Raw genomic sequence first — 21,904 nt, forward strand, 5'->3', positions numbered from 1 at the left:
CCTGCTTATACACAGAACAGCCAGTTCACTGCTGGACCTACGTAGCCAGGTCTAAGTCAGCCTGCGCTAGTTTTGCACATGCGTGTCAAGCTCGATGCTGGGCGAGCGACATTGAAGTACACATATGAGCACCGCATTGTGTGGATCAGGTGGTGTTCCTCAGGTTGCTGCTGGTTCTTTTATCCTGACAGTATTGCAACTGGTGTAGTTTTTTTGTGGGGTAAAGTAGAGCAGTTTTGTTTGTTGGCTTTGAAGCTCAGAATGTGCTTGGCTGCATGAATGTGCTCGATGAGGGCGAGGTGAGAGTGTGACGGAGTGTTATTGGTGTGAATACGCTGTCTGCTGCGTAGCCTGTAACCATACGCGCTCGATGAGGGTGAGGTGAGAGTGTGACGGAGTGTTATTGGTGTGAATACGCTGTCTGCTGCGTAGCCTGTAACCATACGCACTCAATGAGGGTGAGGTGAGAGTGTAACGGAGTGTTATTGGTGTGAATACGCTGTCTGCTGCGTAGCCTGTAACCATACGCGCTCATCTTGGCATCATCTTGATCTTATTTGTTTGCTTATCTGTTCAGTACCTTGGATTTGTACTTCCTTCTTAGACAAAACCGGTTCCATCTTAGTGGCCTCTTCTGCTCCCTCCAATCGCTGGAGCTGGTATGAGATGCTTTCTCAGCAGTTCTATGCCTGTCCCCGCACACTGAAAGCCTGACCCTCCCCCTGTGCATCTTGCAGGCAGCCTTCGTGACCATGGATAATCATCTGATGGCGTTGGTGATCTCTGGCTTGGGGGGAAGGGTCGCCTTTTAATTATGCCCGCGTTCTAATTGCTTGATTACATGCTCTGATTTGCTACACTTTAAGGTGATAAATTACAGTCTGAATTGCTTAGGCGGTTTGGAAAAAGTGGGTATGTGGGAGGAAAGTCTTGTAGGTTGTCTTCCTTGCAGCATTAAGTGTGACTAAATTAGCTAAACTGGGTAAAACAAATCTAGCCAAACCATGTTAGACTGGGCATCAGCTAAAATCCCACTGATAATGTTTCTCTACATACTTATAATAAAGTGATGCTTCACCTTCCACTTGCACAAGTATGTCGAAAGCCTCTTTTCATATATCCCATCATGCTCTCCTTTGAGACGTACACATGGTTGAGCGAAGGACTCCTGGGGTATTTTGGGGGGAGGGGGAGATGGTTCAGGACCTTGGCCCATTGGACGTGACTATTCTGGCATGCATGGGATTCGAACCAGGAACCTTCCGATCACAAGTACAGAGGTCTAACCCACTATGCCTCACACCGACCCTCTCTAACTGGCGAGAAATGATGATGTACTCCCTGCTTTATGACAGACCACTTTCATCCTTGAATAGCTGGTAAGTGTTAAGTTTTTTTACAGATCAGTCTAGGGTTGAGTTGTCAGTGAATGCAGTTATATTTTCTGAGGGGCAGGGAAAATTCATTTGCAGTGATTTTTTTAATTTGTGTTTTTTTTTTTAACAACAGTTAGACATTCAGAACATGAAACAGGCAACCAGCACTGGTCATGGATTTCATCAAAAAAAAGCAAAGAGCCTCATCCTACTAAAGGTATTCAGTAATTTTGCAACAAGGAATGAAAAAAGGCGGGAAAAAGACATTAATCTACATTTAAATATGTGAAAACAGGCACGGGAGGCCCAACATCTTGGCGGATATTCGTTAAAATCAAGATATCGGCATCAGTCCGATGTGTCAGCCCAGGCCGATATTACCAGCTGATACTTAAACGTAATCGATAGTCAAAGTTAGGAGCATAAGAGCTGAAGACGTAACTACTGAAATACCGGCGATGTTTGTAGTTCCTATGACGGACAATGGGGGGCTTCTTCAGCTCATTCACTGCTTAGAAGATGTTTTTAATTCATCACTAAATCCTGCCGGTCGATCTGGTGTTTTCCACAGAATGAAAAAAAAAAAAAAAAGAAAGGCAGTGCCATTCCGCTTATCTGTGCCAGCGAGCTTTGGCAACCTGCTTGGCAAGTTTCACCCTCAGCATAAGTAAGGTGTCGGTATGTTAGACAAAGATATATATCAGTCAAAATTCCCACATCGCTGCACGACTGTTTGCAAGCTTTATAGTGTGAGAGATGGAGTGTAAGAAAGAAGCTACAGATGACTAATTTAGCTCTTGGTTCAGTTGTGCTTTTAGGGTTATGAGTAAGGGCTGAGTATTTAAGGAAGGAAGTATTGATATCGTAAATAAAAAGCAGGAGAGTAACATTACTTGGGGCACAAGCACAAGGAAGCAACTTTTTTGCCTGATACACCTTAATTGTGCTTCTTCCACTATTCGTTTCCTCATCCATTCTGTTTTCTTGTCACTGAAACACTTTGAAAACTTTGAAATGGCAAGTAGTTCTTTTTATTGTATGTTTTTTTTAATGGAAACATTTCTGTATTTGTGGTTGTGGTTGTGGGAGGGGCGCCTGCTGTTGATTTACTGATATCTTACAAGTTGTGGGAAGAAGGTATCATTTTATAGTGAAGGTTTATATTAATGGAAGTTTTTGCAGTTTGAGTTACACAAATTGACTCACATCCACTGTTTTGTCTCAGCCCTCTGTTTAAAACTATTGATGTCTGTTTAATTCAAATTATATCATTAAATTATATAACATATACTTGTTTTAATTATATCAGCTTATGATATCAGGGCATTTGGCGTGACCGAAGTGCTTTCACTCACGTTTATGCAAGGAATCTTACGGCGAATCTATGTTATTCCATTATAAACCTAAAATTACCTACATCAAAGGCGTTGGGGTAGTTTGCAAACCCTACAGGCTATTTAAAAGGTAATAAAAGTGTAATGTAAATGAGTGTGCAGACTAGTCTCAAATTGAAAATCTCACTCCAGCCCGCTGTGCAAAATTAGCAACCTTGTGTTATTGGTTGGTTTTTAGCTCCATTTAAACTGTACAACTACTTGAAACAAAGTTTTAGTGTTGGTCAGGCTGTAATTTGCATGTTCATCATTCCATTGGAAGTTCAGTGACTATGGATGTATTAATAATCTGAAGGTTGATAGATTAAATCTGAGGAGAGGCTCTCCTGTGGTACCCTTAAACAGCGAGCTTTTGCGTAAATAAATTTTACAGTCATTAGTGCCGAAGCTTTTGGATGTCTGTTAGAAATGGGCGGATGGTGCTTTCAGCATCCTGCATTTTCAGCAGTTCATGGTTCCGGCTGACAGACTCGATAACTCTCCAGAAGTGACAGCACAGTTCCATGTTTGTCACCGTGACGGGGCTTCGAGCTCGGTGATCCATCTGGTGTCCCCAGGCCTGGTTCTGAAGGGGTGAGGGACCCAAAAAGCACCCCTGAGAAACGGGTTCCTTCTTATCAGTCATGCGCCTTCCTCAGAAGGACCTGGTCTCCAGATACAGGAAGCATGTGCTGTGGAGTGTTTAAAACGCTTCAGAGCAAGAATCAGTCTGACTGTTGGCGTTCTGCGTCAGCGGAAGCAGACACTGACCATGAGAAAAACGCTTCCTCCTTGAAAGTGTCAGATAAGGAAGACCAGCTCTCTCCCTTTTCCTGAGACTGTGCGGCTTCCTTTCCTGCGTCCCATTAGATAAGCGGAGGGCTTTGTCTTTTCATGTTATGCTGCGGGTCAGTGCCATTCCTGCACAGTTGAGGCCGTAGGTCACTGCTCTTGCTCTGACACGCTCAGGCCGGTAAAACCAGGGGTGAACAAACTTCAGAACAAACATGCCTAGGTGAATGAACAACAGCTATGGAAAGGTCTTCGAGATCCTTGACTTTTCGAATTATTCTGTGTTTTCTGACAGTGCGCGTCTCTAGAAATACCTTGGCGTTTATGCTGTGCCCCTAGACACAGAGACTTTGTGTGCGGGAGGGAAAATGCCTGCTGAGACATTCCATTCTTGCTATAGGGGCTAGGGAACAGGTTGGAACGTGCCGTCTCCGCCCTCGCTAAGCCTGTAGCGTGCCCATCTGCGGTCTCCCTGTCACTGTGTTTCTGGTCGAAGGTAAGGCTGTATCTATTTGCTTCCCTTTTCTCCTTTCTGTTAAAAAAATAAATAAAATGTTGCAAACTTCCAGCTTTACTGCAGTCCCTGCTGTGGATCTGTGCTTTTTTTTATTTTTCTGTTTTATTTTTGGTTCTTCTTTGATCTGCTGGCTTGGTACCAGTCTCATCCTCTCTGGACAAGAGGAATTTGTACTTCTGTCCTTCTAGTTGTCCGGCAGCGTGTGTCCGATTATGTGTGTTGAAATTCTTTGCTACTGCTTTTCTTGTTTCGGATGTTGGGGCATGATTTTTGGTCTGCCAAATTCTTGGCGAGGAATGCGCCCCAGGGACTTGTCGGCTTTTTAGGGGGGGAGGCACGTTGGAGGATGTGCAGGCCTTCTTGGGAGTGCCTTTTTTTGGGCATTTTTTTTTTTCAGGGGGAGATGCTTCCCAGTGGAGCCAAAAACTCCCAGCCGGGAGGCCCAATGAATCTTGTTAAAGACCGGGCTTTCTGAACTGACACCGCTCGTCATTCCGGAGTGCGGGGAGTCAGGAATTTGGGTGACATCAGTGTCTTTTTAGAAGCGCGTGTGCACACACGTGTGCTTGTTGGGGGGCATGGGGTGGGGGGCTTGGTGCTCGGTGACACCCTCGAGAGAGCAAGCCCAGGCACCCGACCAGGTTCTGCAGTGGCCACTGCAATTAACTGTCCACCTTAGACTGAATAAATTTGTCCCAGGAGGCAATTGTAATGGTGGATCCTGCAGTTTTGTATCTGCACCCCTAATTCAATCCTGCAAATCTGAAGGGTTATCAATTCAGTCTCCTTATGGGATTGATTGGGTGGGAAATAAGAAGTGTGTGGGGGGGGAATCTTTAAGGGTCTCTTTTCTAGCTTTCTGTGCTGGCTGTCCTGTTGTCAGGCGAGCACCTTGAGTTCATATTTGGATCAGTTCCCATCGGCTCAGAGCCGTAGGTCCTTCATTAGTGTCTCGGGGTCAGAATGAGGAAGCTTCTCATCTTTCTGTCTCCTCCTCAGCCCCCAGAGGCGGGGGTGAGCGACACTGCATGGACGGCTCTAGACGCCACCCCCGTCCGTCCCACTCTCCCGCTCTCTCTCTCTATCTCTCCCTCCCTTGCTCCATACCTTCCTGTTCCTTTCATCTCCCAGCCCTCCCCTTCTGCGGAGGCATTGTCGTCGTCGTCGTTGTTTTGTTGTTGACGACGCCGCTGTGGGTCCTTGTGTGTTTGCGTGCACGCTAGCATGCTGTCAGGAGGGGGCAATTACCCAAGGAGTGTATCGGCGTGGCTCAAGTGTCAGGAAGTGGCACCTTTGGATTGGGACGGCCTCTGTCCCAGACACCTTCCTCTCTCTGGCAGCACCGTGTTTCTCTGTGTTTCGCTGTGGTTTGAAATCTCCAATGGAAGAGGAAACCGAATGATATTTGTTTGGTAGCACCGTGGCGCCGAGCTCGAACCGAGGGTCGTGACCCAGGATTCTGGCAGGTGGTTACGCATCTGCCCTCACCCTCATCCTCCCCCCTACCTGCCCCCTACCCCGAGCGCCGTGACCCCCCGCGAGTGGCAACCATGTCTGTGCTGAGGAGAAGCCGGAACAGCAAACGCTCATCGCTGTACTCCATGCTGCACCTGGTGAGCTGCCGGGGGGGCAGTGGGGTGGGCGTGGCAGCAATGTCTCATGCTATTGGGCTTTTTGTTTTTTGTTTTGGCATTTTGGTATTGTTGTCTTGTCCTGACCTGATGCCCTGTCAAGTGGTTTGTTTGGATCTGCTTTTTGTTATCTGTGGTTCTGCTTTTGTTTTGTTTGGGTCCCCCTTTTGTTTACTTTGGTTATTGAATGTGTTATGTTTGATCCCCTTTTTGTTTACTGTGGTCATTTTATTGTTTTTTCTTTGGTTCCCCTTTTCGTTTACAGTGGTTATTTAATGTGTTTTGTTTGGGTTCCCTTTTTGTTTAATGTTGTCATTTAATGTGTTTTGTTTGGCTCCCCTCTTTGTTTACTGTGGTCATTTAATGTGTTTTGTTTGGGTCCCCTTTTTCCTTACTGTGGTTATTCAATTTGTTTTGTTTGGGTCCCCTTTTTGTTCAATGTGGTTACATCTTGGAGCAGTCACACCCCCCCCCCCCCCCCCACCCTCCATTTTCATGCTTTGGACTCGCTGTCCAGACTCGTTAGTGAGAGCCGCCATCCGTGCTCCTCGGTTCGAGTCGCTGTATCCCCACCTCCCCAACCTTCTGCTACTAGCTCACCTTCCCCTCAACACTAATGACTCCTGGCTGAGGTTCTCCAGGAGGCTGTCTGTGCATTCTGCATGTTCTCCACGTGCCCTGGGCTCTCATCATCCATGTGCGTTTGCGGGAGTCGTTGTGTACCTGCACACTCTATGATCTATAATTACAAACAATTTCCTCCGTGATAATAAAAATATTGATTCTGATTCTAGAATTTATATAATGAGCAGCTGATTCGACCCCAGGATCATGTAACACATCACGTCAACTTATCTGGTGACATACTAGGCTAGTTTTCCAGCAGTGTTTTTAATGTTAGTTAAAACTAGCTGTTTCCAATTGCAAAGTCATAATCACCCCATTTACTAGAATGGGTCCTAATGTCCCGCACGTCCAGAACGCCGAAGTGTTCGGGCCTTATCTCCCCATTTCAGCCGAGCACTTGTACTTTTAGGGCCGGACCACAAGCTTGCCACTTGCTCACGGTGGAGGTTAAAAATTTGCTCTTAATCCTCATATTTAATCCCATTTAGCCTTTGCTGATCTCTTCAGAAAGACTGGAAATTGCCTCCCCCCCCATCCAACGTACAGACAGACGCACACCTACACACACATACAGAACTTCCACTTCCTCTCAGCTGCAGGGTTCTTTGAAGTCCAACAGTGAGTCTGTAAACATGGACGACCTTGAAATGGCACCACACTGTGAGGCGGTTGCTGCCCCAGATGAGGCTGTTGTAGTTTTTTTTCCTTCTTATACAGCATCTTTAAATATCTCTTTACATTCTCCGCCCCCTTCTGCGGAGCATCTAAGAGGATATTCTTGTAAACTTCTCATTTCATCCTGCATGAAGCGTTTGTGTTTGGGGGGGGGGGGGGAGGGGCAGCTTTGGCTCCTCTTGCTTCTGGTGCGGAGCATCGATCGCACGGCGGGTTTAGCTTCACAGCCGGGCTATTTTTGTGCTGCATTGCCCCCCCCCACCCCGACTGCTAACGGCCCTGCACTTCTTCAATCCAGGCGAGTCCTAGTGTACGAGCAGAGGCAGCGAGGAGAATCAGAAAGGGCAGGGAGAGCGTGCAAGCTATTTATACCGACGCCATGGAGGACGTGCATGTTGCACCCCACAGATTCCTGACGTTCGCAGTGCGATGCTTCCAGCTACTTGTCCTTCAGGGACATCTGTGAGGGAGACTGAGGCTTCAAGCGCGCAACACTTGGCTCTTAATGCAGTCAGGCTGAATGCCTCAACAATACCATATTTGGGGGTGGGTGTGGTCTATGTGAGCAGGTAAAATTTGGACATTGACATATCCTAGCAGTGGGATGCTAGCCATGCTTCTCTAGATGGAGGTTTAACTGACTTCCTGTGGGACAGGCGTGGGATTGCGATTATAATATCGACCAGTAGGTGGAGCAGTGGTGAGGGAATCGGACTATGAATTTGCTGATTTAATGGATGTGGGCTGACCAAACCTGGTTGCCCAGTCCCCGAATAGCAATCCTCAGGTTCTGGTAAAGCTGTGGGCTCCCTGGTGCACTCGCATCCCGTCATGCCCACTGACCCAGGGACACCCACCTATGCCCATTTCATGCCCTTGGGGCTCTTCCTGTGTCACATCCTGGGGGCTATCCTGCTGTGGAGTGTGTTCTGCGCAAACCCCCCAACCAGAGCATCAGAATGGAGGCAGAGGCGGGGTGATGAGCAGACAGCTATGATAGGAGCTGGAAATAGATCAAATGAGTGTAAATTATTCATTTTTTTGGAGCTGTCACTCTACACCTGTGTGCTTCGCTGTCAGACCGGTGTACGCGTCCCAATTAAGCCTCAGAGGAAGGCGGCGAGAGCTGGTGAAGTATGCAGTTTTAGCAGGAATAAGGCTTTCAGAGGGTCCTTACTTCTCCTCTGGGGTGTGTGTCATGTCCCTCCTTTTCTTCAGTCTCCATAATTTTTTTTTTTCTCTCCATTTTTTTCCAGAGCACGGATCAGGTCACTGCCTTCTGCCGCAGCCTCCATGACATGAATCTGTCGGAGTTCGCCCCCGCCGGCACCCCCGACTCGGCCCCTCTGCCGCCGGCCGCCACGCCGCGCCAGCTCTCCGATGCCGACAAGCTCCGCAAGGTCGTCTGCGAGCTGGTGGAGACAGAGAGGACCTACGTCAAAGTCAGTACCGCTGTTCTGCCGTCTTGTGCCGCTGAGTGATTTTTAGCGGACTGTTCCGAGGGCATGTCCCCGTGGCTAAGAGGCTCAGCTGACACTCAGCCACTGAAACGTGTCTCTTTCTTTAAGCTCGGCTCAGTTTTGTGTCAGCCCCTGAGCGGCCTGTCTGAGAAGCTTTCCAGGTTCAGTTTCTCTTCTCCAAATGCGATGTGTGCAATTAACGGGTCGACGTGTAATTAAAATCCGGAGGAGGAGGCTGACTCTGTCCCATGGTCGTGTGATGAGTCGTAATACTAAAAATATAACTCGAGGCAGACGTCCCAAAGCTGGTCACATCGATCCTCGGAGCCCGTCTAAGGTGACTGCGGCACTGAGGCTCTCCTCTCTGGTCGTTTAACGTAAGAAGTCGCCTGTTCCAGAAACTGTGGTTGTCTTTCAGGACCTGAACTGCCTTATCGAGAGGTACCTGACTCCCCTGCAGAAGGAGAGTTTCCTCACACAGGATGAGGTATGGCAGCGTCGCATTTCTGTCCGCATTACGGCTACTTCGCAGTTATGAAATGGGCTGCTCTATGGCTTAGTGCAGGGCTATTCAACTCAGGCCCTCAATTCCAAATCCAGGCCTTGTTTTCAGTTCTTCCAGGTAGTTAGTTTAATAATTACTGATTCTGATTGGTCAGAGGCTTCACACCTGGCTCACAAGTGAAGGAAGGCTAGAAAATCAGCAGGGCTCGGCCCTTGAGGAGTTGAATAGCCCTGGCTTAGTGGGTTAAGACTCTATGCCTGTGGTTGGAAGGTTGCCGGGTCAAAGCCCAGACTATTTTCACTGTTGACCCCCTGAGCAGGGCCCTTATCCCCGACGTGCTGGGAGTATCTGACCCTGGATTCTCAATTTTATGTTCTCTTTGGATAAAGTAAAACCGTCTACTAAATAAATGTAATATAATGTGTTTCTGGGCAGTAGATGAAACTGGAAAGTTGACTCCCAGTGGTGTTATTTGGTGTCTGTAAAACCTGTATCTTGTGGTCTTGAATTTAAAATAACCAGATTACTAGGTCATGTGATATGTAAGAGAATTTTGTCTTTTAGTATTTTGGTAGATGGCTTTCAAACAGGCCCACAGTGAATATGGATTCCACTTTATGTACACGCACAAATATATCATACTCCTTGAGAGTGAAATCGATTTGTCTCCCGGTAGCTGGACGTGCTGTTTGGAAACTTGCCTGAGATGGTCGAATTCCAGCTGGAGTTTCTCAAGACTCTGGAGGATGGGACCAGGCTGGTTCCGGATCTCGAGAAGCTTGAGAGCGTGGACCAGTTTAAGGTGGAGCCGTCTTGTAAAAAGCCCAGTGTGACAAAGCGAAACGCGTCCGATTACGGGAACTTCCACGACGGGCATGTCGCTTTAGAGGATTCTCATTGTTATAGTCACGATTACTAATGATCATTTTCCATCATCATTATCAACAGTGATACAAAATAATAATATCCAATAATATTTCATTAATCATAAGTATATTTGACGGCATGTCTGCCTCCTCCTTACTCTTATTATTGTTGCCGTGACTCTCTGCATGCAGAAAAGCACTTTAGATGAATCCAGACTCATGTCTGCTGATGCGTCTCCTTCACAGAAGGTGCTTTTCTCCCTGGGTGGCTCCTTCTTGTACTATGCCGACCGCTTCAAGATCTACAGCGCGTTCTGTGCCAGCCACACCAAGGTCCCCAAGGTTCTCGCTAAAGGTATCCCCTGGTTTTTTTCTGCTGACTTTGACGCCTTGGCTGCCATCTGGGCCTCGCTGCCACCCTGGGGTTTCGTGGCTGGCCTCTCTGGAGTTGTGAAAGTTCTCTCTTCTCTCTTCCTGGGCCGTGCTGCATTGCAGTTCTGCTTTCTCTCCCTGCCAGCAATTACTGTTCTGATAGCGGAAAGGTTAAGGTTGGGCTTTCTCAGGGGAGACGTGAGACATTTAAGGACACTGAGAGATGCACAGCTTTCATTTCTGCTGGCTCATCATGGCCTACAGGCTAGCGGCCACTGTTTCCATACATTTTAGTGTTTAATTAGAACCACCTGGACTGTTTTAGATGTGACGCTGACAGCGCGTGTCCACTTGCCTTCCAGCCAAAACAGACCCCGATTTTAAGGCCTTTCTGGATGAACGGAACCCCAAACAGCAACACTCGTCCACCCTGGAATCATACCTGATTAAGCCCATCCAGCGGGTCCTCAAATACCCACTGCTGCTGAGGGAGCTGTACTCCCTGACTGACCCCGACAGTGAGGAGCACTACCACCTGGACGGTGAGGGAGCCTGTGTGTGTGGGGGTGGGGGGGGGGGGGGGGGTGGGGACACATTGGGGTGTTCTGCATGCAGGGGCAATTCTAGGATTTATTTAAGGTGGGGGGGGGGGGGCATAAGAGGGATGATAATTCACCCAGAGGGGCCAATGATACGTTTTGAATTGGTGAGTGAAGAAGGAGGGGGACTCCAGGGGCTAATCAGCTTTCCTATGGGGCAAGTGCCCCTCTCTGTGTGTGGCTGTATCGACGCCCCCAATTAATGTGAAGCAGCGTATCGTGATTAGACTCTTAAAGCAGGCTGTTGTTAACTGACATCCCATAATCCTCCAATTCACCCTCAGTGGCCATGAAGGCCATGAACAAGGTGGCCAGCCACATCAACGAGATGCAGAAGATCCACGAGGAGTACGGGGCGGTGTTCGACCAGCTCATCGCCGAGCAGACTGGCAACAAGAAAGAGGTCAGCTCCTCTCAGCGTCTCCCTCAGCTCTGTTTTCACGGCTAATGATCCCAGTTAATTTCACGCTGCCTGAAAGTCGCTACGGTGCCTTTTTTGGAGTAACGTAATGGGGGGTAACGTGAGCCTCGTAGCCGGGGGAGGGGCTGGGATGTTCGAACACGTCCCGCTGCCTGTGTTTGTGTGCGTGGGCGTCTCTCTGCCCCAGTCAGAGCAGGACAGACCTCACACCGATTCTCCGCCCTCTGGGGCAGGTTGCCGACCTCTCGATGGGAGATCTCTTGCTTCACACCTCCGTGACCTGGATCAACCCCCCCTCCTCGCTGGGGAAGTGGAAAAAGGAGCCAGAGCTGGCTGCCTTCGGTATGTTTCACCTGCAGTAAAACCGCTGTTCCCAGATCAGCCCTCCTGTACTCTGCAGTGTTCAGCGAGGAAATAATCTCAAAAAAAAAAAAACTCGCTAACAAAATCACCTTTATCTTGTTTTTTTTTTAAAGCATCTATATCAAATTACTTATTTATTTGGATGGATGGAATTAGAAAAGCAGTAATGGAAATCTGCATGTGACCACATCGCTTTGGCAGCTCAGCCGAACGTGCTGTGAGGCGATAGGCAGATGATCATTTGGTTTTATTTTTTTAAGGCTTCAAATACTGACATTAAAATAAAGGTATTTCGCCTCCAGGGTTTTTAATATGGTGTAGTAGTGTATATTATATTTTCTCTCCCCTGAACCAAATGTTCTTTCTATTTCAGTCTTCAAAACAGCGGTTGTCTTTGTGTACAAGGACTGCTCCAAGCAAAAGAAGAAAATAGTGAGTTTCCGGATCCCATTCCATCACTTCCTATAAGTGAATAACTTAAAATTAAAAACCACGACTACTTAGATCTTAGCTGAAGCACTCTGGCCATAGAAGTCCTTTTACGGTGTTCTTCTCGTTATTCATCGCACTCCGTTACAAAAAACAAATGGCTTTGCAGAAACAAGCATGCAAGGCAGAGCTTCAAAGTTCAGGTCCAGAGAGTATAAATCCAGACCAAGGTTTTCTTTTATCCAACCAGTTGAGTGACTCTTTATACTCAGCCGGCTGGTTTAAACAAAACCTTGGTCTGGATTTGTGCTTTCTGGACCTGAACTTTCCTCCTGTGTGCAAAGGCATGAGTGTGGAGATGAGATGCCACATTTACTCCTAATGTGGAGTAGTTAATGGTGGCTTTGCATGCTGCCGCTGGAGGGTGAGTACTGAGTACTGAGTACTCCTGGTGCCTGTATCAGGAAGCCGGATTTGTTGATTAGTTAGATAACTTGATGGATTAAAGTACCCCAGTTTACATGGACTTTAAAAATCCAACTGTATGATATAGGTTCCTGATTCAGTGTGTACTGTTATCCGCTTTTAGAGTATAAGTTTTGTATCCGCATCTACTATTTCCCTACTGCCTCTTGTGCTCTCAAGTACTTGTGGTGCTATAAACTCTATCATCATTTGCTCTTGCCTGTCTCGCTATAAAACCTGGCATGTACCACCTTCTCTCCCAGGGTTCATCACACCGCACCTCCATAGCTGAAGACAAGGATCCCTTCCGCTTCCGTCACATGATTTCCACTGATACCCTTCAGGTTCGCGCTCTAGGAAGCACAGGTACATTTTCCATTTGCACAAGTATGTGTAGGTTGAGGTCTGTGATCTTAGAAGGTCTTAGAAGGTTCAACCAAAATTCTTTGTTGAAAGAGTCCATACTAGATTCTTAAGTTTTAAAAGTATTGCATTTGATATTAGCCTCTTTAGAGGAGGTAACGCTACACAAAATTATGCAGAATGACAAGAAGTGACAGAAGTTATACATGTTTTCTCATATTTATAAAGGTAATAAAGAAGAGTTAATCAAATTATTTGGTATTTTTGCTTATTCATATCAATTTTATTTGTATAGTGCAGTTTCACAGCATTACATTGTGGAAAGAAAAAAATATCCGTAATTTAAAGAAGAGCATAATCTAGAGCAGGGCTCTTCAAATCTGGACCTCAATTCTAAAGGCCTTGTTTTCAGTTCTCCCGGGTAGTTGGTTTAATAATTACTGATTCTGATTGGCCACAGAGGCTTCACACCCGGGTCACTGGTAAAGGAAGGCTGGGAAATCAGCAGGGCTCGACCCTAGAGGACCGTGATTTGAATAACCCTGCTCTAGAACTTTATATGGAAGCATATTGAGGTTTAGTTGGCAATTCAGAGGTTATTTGTAAAACATAAAACTAGACACAAAACTGGGAATTCCATCCGTTCTCAGACTATCCATCACGGAATGTGTCTGTTTCTTCTCGTTCGCCCGTATGTGTATTCTCAGTTCTTTCCCTCGCTCTCTGGAGGAGTGAACTTGCTCTTACTGGGTGGGCTATCCTTGGATGTTCAGGATGGGAGGGCTGGTTCCCATGTTTGTCAAAATTGAGGTCAGGACTGCAGGACTTAGATGTGCCAAGCCCCCGCCCCCCATAGATATGTCTGCCAGGCCTAGGCTAAAGCTGCCCCCCACCCTGCCTGTAGATGCTCAGTTGGAGTTGGTGTGTAGGAAACAATTAAGGCTCAGGCATCTGATTGGTCACCCTTATTCCTAACTTCCCATGCCATTGGCTCTGCTGCGAAAAGCAATAAATAACTTGCATGTCTATTGGCTGGGGTTCAGTGGGCGGTACCCACTATGCTTGTCACATTAGTCAGGTTAAAACCTTGCTCTCGTGTTTCCTCCTCCCCAGATTCGGAGGTGTCGTCCATGTGCGAGATCGTCCATGTCAAGTCAGAGTCGGAGGGGAGGCCGGAGAGGACATTCCATCTGTGCTGCAGGTCAGTCTGCATTAAGGGTGGTTGAGCTAGAGTGACAACCTAACCCACATCACGAGGGACACTGAGCTACTTCAGGCTTCACAAACTACTTTAAAGGCTCTTGTGTTCGGCTGAATTGCTCGGTCCAGCTTGTATTTTTACAGGTTTGCTTCCTTCATTGAACGACTGGTCCAGCTGTTTCACGTTAACGCTAGTGGCACATGTATGATTATCGGAGACTGACCAACCAGCGCAGAGCAAGAACTCCATGCTTAAGTGACATCCGGGTGCTTTTAATAGAAATGGTTGCAATGCTAGTTTACAAACCCTGTCGTAGCTCATAGTGTCCCCCCCCCCACCCCCGACATGGATTAGGTGGCCCCCCTAGGCTGAACAGAAGCAAAAGCCACACTTATTCATGTGTGATGATCACTGTCACTGTCAGGCATTGCTGACAACTAATTATTCCTGTTGTTCTGATTATTCCTGTTTTTTGATCGCCGTCTTGGCTTCTCCTGCCTGTGCTCACCTCCTCCCGCAGGTCCCCAGAGAGCAAGAAGGACTTCCTGAAAACGGTGCATTCCATCCTCAGGGACAAGCAGCGCAGGCAGCTCCTCAAGACGGAGAGTCTGCCGCCAAACCAGCAGTATGTGCCCTTCGGGGGGAAGCGCCTGTGTGCACTGAAAGGCTCGCGGCCCTCTATTAACAGGGCAGGTAGGTCCGCCCCCCCCGGCCGCCTAACCCTAACCCTGAACACGCCATCACCGTGTATGTGCGGGCTCCGCTTTGGGAGTAACTTAGTGCATCTATCTGGTTTGTCACTGAAACATATAATGTGAAGGTGAGATGTTTGGCTCAGGGGGTTAGGATGTGGCGCCTGCGATTAGAAGGTTGTTAGTTCAAATCCCAAGATCGGTAGAGTGATTTCACTGTTGGCCTCCTGAGCAAGACCCCTAACCCCCAACTTCCTCATACATCTATGTGGCTTTGGATAAAAAAAAAGTTTGAAAAATAGTAAAAAAAAAAAGCGAATGATTTAGGCTTTGCTGTCTGCTGATGATTGTTATGCTTGTTTTAACAGATCTGTTAAGTCAGTAACTGTGGTTATATTGAGCTGCTGAGCTGTTTGAGGCTGTGGGCTGTTGTCTGATTAGTGTCGATCGTCCTCTTTGCAGTTTCAGTTCCGTCTCGCACCCTTGGCCGACGCAAGCTAGTGCGCAACCGCTTCACCATCGACACGGACATCGTGTTCGACGGCGTCCCAGCTGAGGACCCCTGTGCGACGTCTCGGTCGTGCCCCTCCCCTGCTCAGCAGCCGGCCGGCACCGCTGCCACCGGCGACACCGACCGCTGGGTCGAGGAGCAGTTCAACTTGGAGAGCTACGAGGGCCGGGAGGAGGAGGTGAAGGAGACGGACATTCTGAGCGACGACGACGAGTACTGCTCCTCGGTCAGGACATTGGGGCCCAAGCCTGGTCCCGAGGGCCCCCTCAAGACCCTCTCACTCGATGGGGGGGAACCGCAGGACACGGGAAGCTGCAGAGCTCAGAGGCTGGCACACCTCAAAAAGCACTGTGCCATAGAGGAGGCGGGCAGCCCGGAGGTGGTATGGGTACGCAGGGAGGACTCGGGTGTGGGGGCCAACACTGACATTTTCTGAGGCAAGGCAAGGGGGGCGGACTCGACAAAAATCCTCATCTGGGAGATGGCGTCGGCGATGACCCAGACCGAATCTGCGTCGTGTGTCACTCTGGCTACTTATGAAATTCCTAGAAGACAATTTCCTCTTACTACAGGAGAATATTCCGGAGCCTAACGGCGAGAACGCTTGGCGGAGTGAGATCTCGGAATCGGAGCAATAGTGAACTGGGGCCTCGTCAGAGCAAGGCCTTGCGTAGGAGGCGGGGAGACCTCCGGACAATCACCATGGTGAATCGAGTTTCAAATGGGCGGGATTTGCACATGGACTTGGGCAGCTACACTTGTCTGACTGCGATACGTTGCCAAAATCTTTATTTTTAGAACTTCAGAATATGGGTGTTTTTTTTTTGTTTTTTTTTTGGGTTTTCTTCCGGATGGAAAGATGTTAACTCAAGGGCTGTGTTATTTATTTCCTTCAGGGGCTCTTGGAAAGGCAGTTGTCACAATCACCCCAATGCCCCCCCCCCCCCCAATTTTTACCCAGTTCCTAAGCTTCATGCTCCCGAAATGTTGAAGCACAAAACTAAACCAGTCTATTTTGTGTATTTCTTTGCCATGATGAAAAGGTGCGTAACATCAAGTCTTATGTTGTCTTCTGTTTACACAGCACCAAATTCGCAGTATTATCCCTTCACAGAAAGAAGGCATTTTCATATAAAAAATATTTCCAATCCTGTTTTACTTGAATTTTTAGTTTATAAGAAAGTGAAGAGGGAAACAAAAGTACAATGCAGAGAATCACAGAGTGCAGGTCGTACGCGCTTTAGATTTTATTCTGCGCTTTCAGGACTATGATGACCACTTGACCGGCCAACACGCTTTATCAACGTTAAACAGAAACAGGCGTAAGAACCTTTTGATCATTATTTATGTCAGATATCACGCAAAAGCAAACACACTTGCGTTTTGGCAGTAGTGATAGGACTGTCACTCTTAGCCTTGACTTCCAAGAGGGGGGACGTGTCTTCAAAGGGACGGGAACACCATGCTTTCCTTATGGTCTGTTTTTAAATTATGGTTTTATCAACTGAATTGTAGGCTTTACCCACAACAAACCTAAATATATAGCTATATATTTTTATTAGAAATAAAGAATCCCTAGTGTGAAGTGCAATCAGGCCTTCCTTGTGAAATGTGTTTTATCAATGGGAAGACGCAGGGAGACGGTTTAGGATTTATTGCCGCCCTATCAAGTTTTTAGAGCTGTGTACATACAAAGGACTGTGCATTAATATTCTATTAAAATAAATTTGTTTCTTAATGTACGTGGAACTCTGTCCGTTTGTTCAATCCCCGTGGGTGTCATTCGTGCCTGGTGGTTTTTGAGAGGGTTTGTGAAGCGGGCGTGCTGATTAGCACAATTAGCATCTGCGGGTCAAGCCCAGGACAGGAATGATACTAGCCGGTTAGAGATTTCACAGATAGAGATCATGTGCAGGGGGTAATGAATACAATGGGATGAGAAAAAATATCAGGATGAACACGGAGTCACGGGAAAGGCAAAGGAAGGGCAATGAATGTTTAGTGAAGGTTCAAGACTTTGGCCTGTTTGAGAGACCTGTGTTATTGTACAAATCAAGAAGAGGGATTTCAGCATGCTAGATAAGCTACTGTATACTTATGTAAACAAATTAGATATACAATGTCCATTTAAAAAAAAAAAAAAAATTCATGGTAAGCAGTTGGAAGACGGATGGATGTTGAATTGTGGCCAAGTGACCACTAGGGGGCAATAATTACTAATGTATAGTTAGAGCGAAAGCCCTGTTAGGGAAAGGCATCCATTCCAGAGTGTATCCATACCCTGTGCTGTATTCTGCTTGACATGGGCTCCAGGATGCTACAGGTCCTCAAGCAAAATAAGCAGATGGATGGATGGATGGATGGAGGGTAGAGTTTAACATACCTTCAACACTCTAGAGTTGCTTCCAACATTAGCTCTGTATGTGAGAGTCTGAACTGTAAGTGAACTATTGTCTCTCAAATGTCCATGATTTTTGTGTGTGTGTCCTATGACGCACTAGCGTCCTTTCCAGGATGCCCTCTGAAAAGGACTGCTTGGGATGGGGGACGAGAGACAGGAACATCTTACAGGTATAGATATGAAAACACATCGAAAGTTTATGTGGCAACGTATGTAATTTGGTGAAGCAGGCTTATATTTATATACTATTGTATCATGAAATGTACAATGACTTGTATAAATGTCCTAATTTTTCAATATTAGTAGATATTAGTGAAATACAAAAGTACAAATGACCAAAGAATATCTCGACTAAGGAGCTCTGAGGAAATACAGCACTATACAAGCCACTACAAATACTCAGCGCTGTACTGAAATAGTGGGCCAGATGATGGCGCTAGATATTAACCGATATTCTGTTCTTAAGTAACTTCACTTACTGGAAACGATCAATCATTGAAAAATACAATTTCCCTTAGAATGAAATTAATTCTTAGTTGGGAGAGGAAAAAATAGCTGAATGATTCTAATTAGTCAAACCAGCCCAAATCATCCAACAAAACTTACACGCTTGTAATTGACAACAAATAAAAGTTAAATATTGTAAAACTGAATAGGTAACGGCTCCTAATACCGGTCCCGCATCTATGTCAGTTTGTATACCTTCGATTTCAGGCTAAGGAAGGCCTATCACGTTTGATATGCTACACACAAGTAGTACTGAAATAAATAGATCTCATTGTCTCTATACGGTTGTTGCTAGATACTCGGTTCAAATATCTTGGCGTGTCGACGCGTAGGTATCTTTCCCAAACACCACTGTGTAAGCATATAGGCATGCATCTCCTGCCAACAGTTATAAAAAATTATTCTAGTTTTAACGCGCACCATCAAGATTAGGTCAGCGTTTTCACCAGTGCTCAAGCAAAGATGTAATCATCCCTCTGTGTAGGCAAGTGCTGGGAGACGAAAGCTGCCTGGTTTCAAAGTTAATCCCAGCCTTGACGCGGGGTCTGGGGGCTCCTCGGGCGCCCATTTATTTCGTGCGTAAGAAGAAGCTCCATTCAGGCAGCGAGCCGCTCTTCCCTGCCTGTTGGACTGCGAGGCAAACAAGCCAGGAGATGCATTCACATCTCACAGCTGGCATTTTAACCATGAGTGAAGTAAAAAGTGGAAAAAGCTCCCTACAAATAATGTTCTTTTTCTTCTGACCGAAGGATGGTCTTTGAAAGGCGATGGATGTTTGGAACACAAATTATTTGCGGAATGCGCAGAGGAACGGCAGATTATCATCATAAATGAAATGATAATAAAATGATTATTGATAAATTCGACTCTAGAACTATGGAAAAAAGGGAGAGACTGTTATTTTCCCTATTTTACTTTATGGCGGAGTTTTGTCCGAGTTCTCAGCAAGTACTCAGAATCGGTAAGTGACTCACGGCACCCGACCGTGGAGAATATTCCAGTACAATTTGCAAATGCTTTTCAGAATGGTTCTGAATGTGCTTATTATTATTTAGAAGTACAGAAACTAGTTTTGGTTTTAAATATTTTGATATTGTACCTAGAGAAGAATTAATGGATATTTAAGTAATGCGGAGCAGTTCACCTGCACTAAATCCTTTAAATCCACCTGTTAAGGTCTAAGTGCTTTCAGTCGAAATCTGCTAACGTACTTTGTGGGGTGACTGGAGTAAAATTAGTAAAATAAAGATCAAATGCTGGGGAAACAGTTTCTGTTGTCTAAACAGTCCTAATCCTCAGAATTTGGATTTTGATCCGATTGAGTGCTGTGATTCGGATTGTTTTTACGATTCTAGGCTACAATAATAGAGAAGTTGAGGACCCGACATTCCAACACAGCGATAATTACGTGTGGGACTATGTGGTTGTTTAATTATTTCTCACAGCAGAGCCTTGTCATAACCCCCCTTAGTGAAATTTCAGAATTAATGCGTATTCAGTTGTATCATTGGAGGGGTAACATCTGGCTTTGTTTTAAAATGTCTTTATTATAGGGTGCCATTGTATGTTGTAATTAGTTACCAAATACAGTTTACCTGTCGCAGGTCTTAATTGAGTCAGTTGTTATTTTGCCACGTTTGTTGCCAAGTGTTCAGTTGTCACCAAGTAAGACATAATGGGACAGTTGGAAAAAACCATAAGCGTTTAACCAGTTTCTACTTAGTATAAATCGATGCGTGCAGCTCGATGAATGTATCCTTGAGACAGTTTACTGTAAAAACGCACTGAGACCGATTTGTGGACTGCCTAACAACAAAGGGATCGCCCCTTTCCCTTCAATGTAATTGATTTGCCCAGAAACAGATCGGGAAGGCTATACACATCTATTAGAGTACTATCTCTAAGTGGTTCAATTACCTTTACTCTTCCACCGATAAATACTTGCTTTCCGTGTTGATACCCATCTATGTACTTGTCTGGGTCCAGAGTAAGGAGAGATCGCGCCTCGCTTCATTATTTTCACACGGAGGCTCTCATCATGAAATACTGAATTTATGGACTGAATGGAAAATCCTAGAGACTTATGGCCACTTTATAAAGATCTTTCTGACAGATTCTTGCCTGATCCTCCATCTGATTCTGTAAATCATACTAAATAATCAGTTTGTCATAAAGGTTAGGGTTGATTTGGATGGAGAAACTTAAAACTTGGTGGTTCAGTAGCACCATTCTGAACCAAGGGCTGGTTCTGATTTGCACAGTGGCAGTTATAGCAACTTCTGAGACTCTGGTGGATGATTGAGAAGCTCATAACGGCCTTGTCTGTGTAGCTCGTTGCACCTTATGGAATCAACCCCCTTCTCATTCTGTCCAGTCAATCATTCCATTGTTCCATCTTCCTCATTATTCATCCACATTTTTTGTCAATTGTGTTTTATTTGGATTTTTAGAATTAAACAACATCACGCAAATTACATAACCATGGACAAAAAAGTGAAAAGTAAAAAAAAAAAAAAAGCTCAGCTCAGTTACACAGGGTTCATTACACATAGTACCATAGTAAAACTGGCTCAGCATATTTAACGCAATCAACTCGCCCACCACACATCCAGTGTATGCTGTTTCCTTTAAGAAGCTCTGCAACGGCACTGCAGGAAGACCTGGGTGCGAATGATTAAAATGAGGTTGCCATAAGTTCTAAAAGTCACTGGCTTTATTGTGCGGTACATTTGTGAGATATCGCAGTGTAACCCATTCTGGTATGATCCTTTGCCATCTCTTTAAGGAAGGGATCCTTCCGTAAATCCAGTGTTTGGGTAATTTTTTCTCTGCAGCAAAGCAGAGAATGTTATATACTCTTCTTTGACTTGCCAACAATATGCGTTTGTTGGGTAAGCAGAATATCAGACACTGGGTCCAGTCATCCACTTTGGTGGAAAAAAGATAAATCTATTTTTATACTGCTGTCTCTCTCTATTCTCTTTCACATCCCATGTCATTCTGTCCCACTGCGTCGTATCAAAATATCTTGTTTTGCTTCTGTATATACTCTGTTGCTGGTTGGCTGTTGTGTATCTTATTACTATGTTATTTTTGCAATTTTATTTTGTTTATAGCTATATTGTAGCCAGTTATACCACAACAGATTCCTTGTACTCGGGCTTACAAGACAAACATCATTGATTTTGATACCCCCACGGTGGCATCTTGAACGAGTTAGCCACCCCTAACAGAGATGCTCAGTGACGGAGCAACTACACTTGTATCCGAACTATGCTTGTATCCAAAACAGTTATATGCTGGTGAACAGAACAATCAAGTCATCACTTAGCTGAGTAATACTGTAGCACTTCTCCACCCACTATGAAGACATCTTCCAGCTTTGCGGGAATTCCTGTCCCTCCTAGACAGATTTCCTTAACCATCGCACCACCTGCAGCCACAAAAGGGCACAACACCCTAGCCTGTAGAACGTTTCTCCACGGCTCGGGTTGGAGAGAGTATACCGGCTCTGGAGTAATAGACTTTCATCTCGCAGCTAATTTGTTGACACAGCGCTTCATCAGCTAAGTGGAGGCACACGGAAACGTGGGCAGCTGAACGGAGGCCTCCCCTGCACACTCACACACGTTGGGTGGTCGTTTCTGGAGAAGCCGCGGGCACACAATTAAACACACCAGTGAAAATCAATGCAATAAATATGCTTCCCCACATAAAAATGCTTAGGTATTTCACCCACGTGGAAGTGGGCAACCATG

At 46.0% G+C, this 21,904-nt stretch overlaps 2 protein-coding genes across 15 annotated transcripts in view; both read left to right on the forward strand.

Annotated features, from left to right (window-relative positions):
• The window catches only part of tiam1a (TIAM Rac1 associated GEF 1a), a 59,894-nt gene extending 42,914 nt beyond the window's left edge, over positions 1-16,980 (forward strand). For 5 of the 8 annotated variants that reach the window (XM_023805231.2, XM_023805232.2, XM_023805230.2 and 2 more), the window contains 12 exons: positions 8,248-8,433; positions 8,870-8,938; positions 9,633-9,758; positions 10,069-10,177; positions 10,557-10,736; positions 11,078-11,196; positions 11,448-11,556; positions 11,951-12,009; positions 12,735-12,837; positions 13,948-14,035; positions 14,556-14,728; positions 15,190-16,980. In XM_023805231.2, the coding sequence (XP_023660999.2) occupies positions 8,248-8,433; positions 8,870-8,938; positions 9,633-9,758; positions 10,069-10,177; positions 10,557-10,736; positions 11,078-11,196; positions 11,448-11,556; positions 11,951-12,009; positions 12,735-12,837; positions 13,948-14,035; positions 14,556-14,728; positions 15,190-15,674 (1,806 nt within the window). In that variant the 3' untranslated portion in view covers positions 15,675-16,980. Of the gene's footprint in view, positions 1-1,521; positions 4,038-5,474; positions 5,672-6,209; positions 8,126-8,247; positions 8,434-8,869; positions 8,939-9,632; positions 9,759-10,068; positions 10,178-10,556; positions 10,737-11,077; positions 11,197-11,447; positions 11,557-11,950; positions 12,010-12,734; positions 12,838-13,947; positions 14,036-14,555; positions 14,729-15,189 lie in introns of those variants that run through there. The other 3 variants (XM_023805235.2, XM_023805239.2, XM_072701928.1) reach the window with 3 other exon arrangements.
• Positions 16,981-18,672: 1,692 nt separating this feature from the next.
• The window catches only part of grik1a (glutamate receptor, ionotropic, kainate 1a), a 37,090-nt gene continuing 33,858 nt past the window's right edge, over positions 18,673-21,904 (forward strand). For all 7 annotated transcript variants that reach the window (XM_023805359.2, XM_023805363.2, XM_023805360.2 and 4 more), the window contains exon 1: positions 18,673-19,107. In XM_023805359.2, coding sequence (XP_023661127.1) covers positions 18,993-19,107 — 115 coding nt within the window. In that variant the 5' untranslated portion in view covers positions 18,673-18,992. The remainder of the gene's footprint in view (positions 19,108-21,904) is intronic.

The sequence above is a fragment of the Paramormyrops kingsleyae genome, chromosome 18 (assembly GCF_048594095.1).
Source record: "Paramormyrops kingsleyae isolate MSU_618 chromosome 18, PKINGS_0.4, whole genome shotgun sequence".
In the NCBI taxonomy this organism is placed as follows: Eukaryota; Metazoa; Chordata; class Actinopteri; order Osteoglossiformes; family Mormyridae; genus Paramormyrops; species Paramormyrops kingsleyae.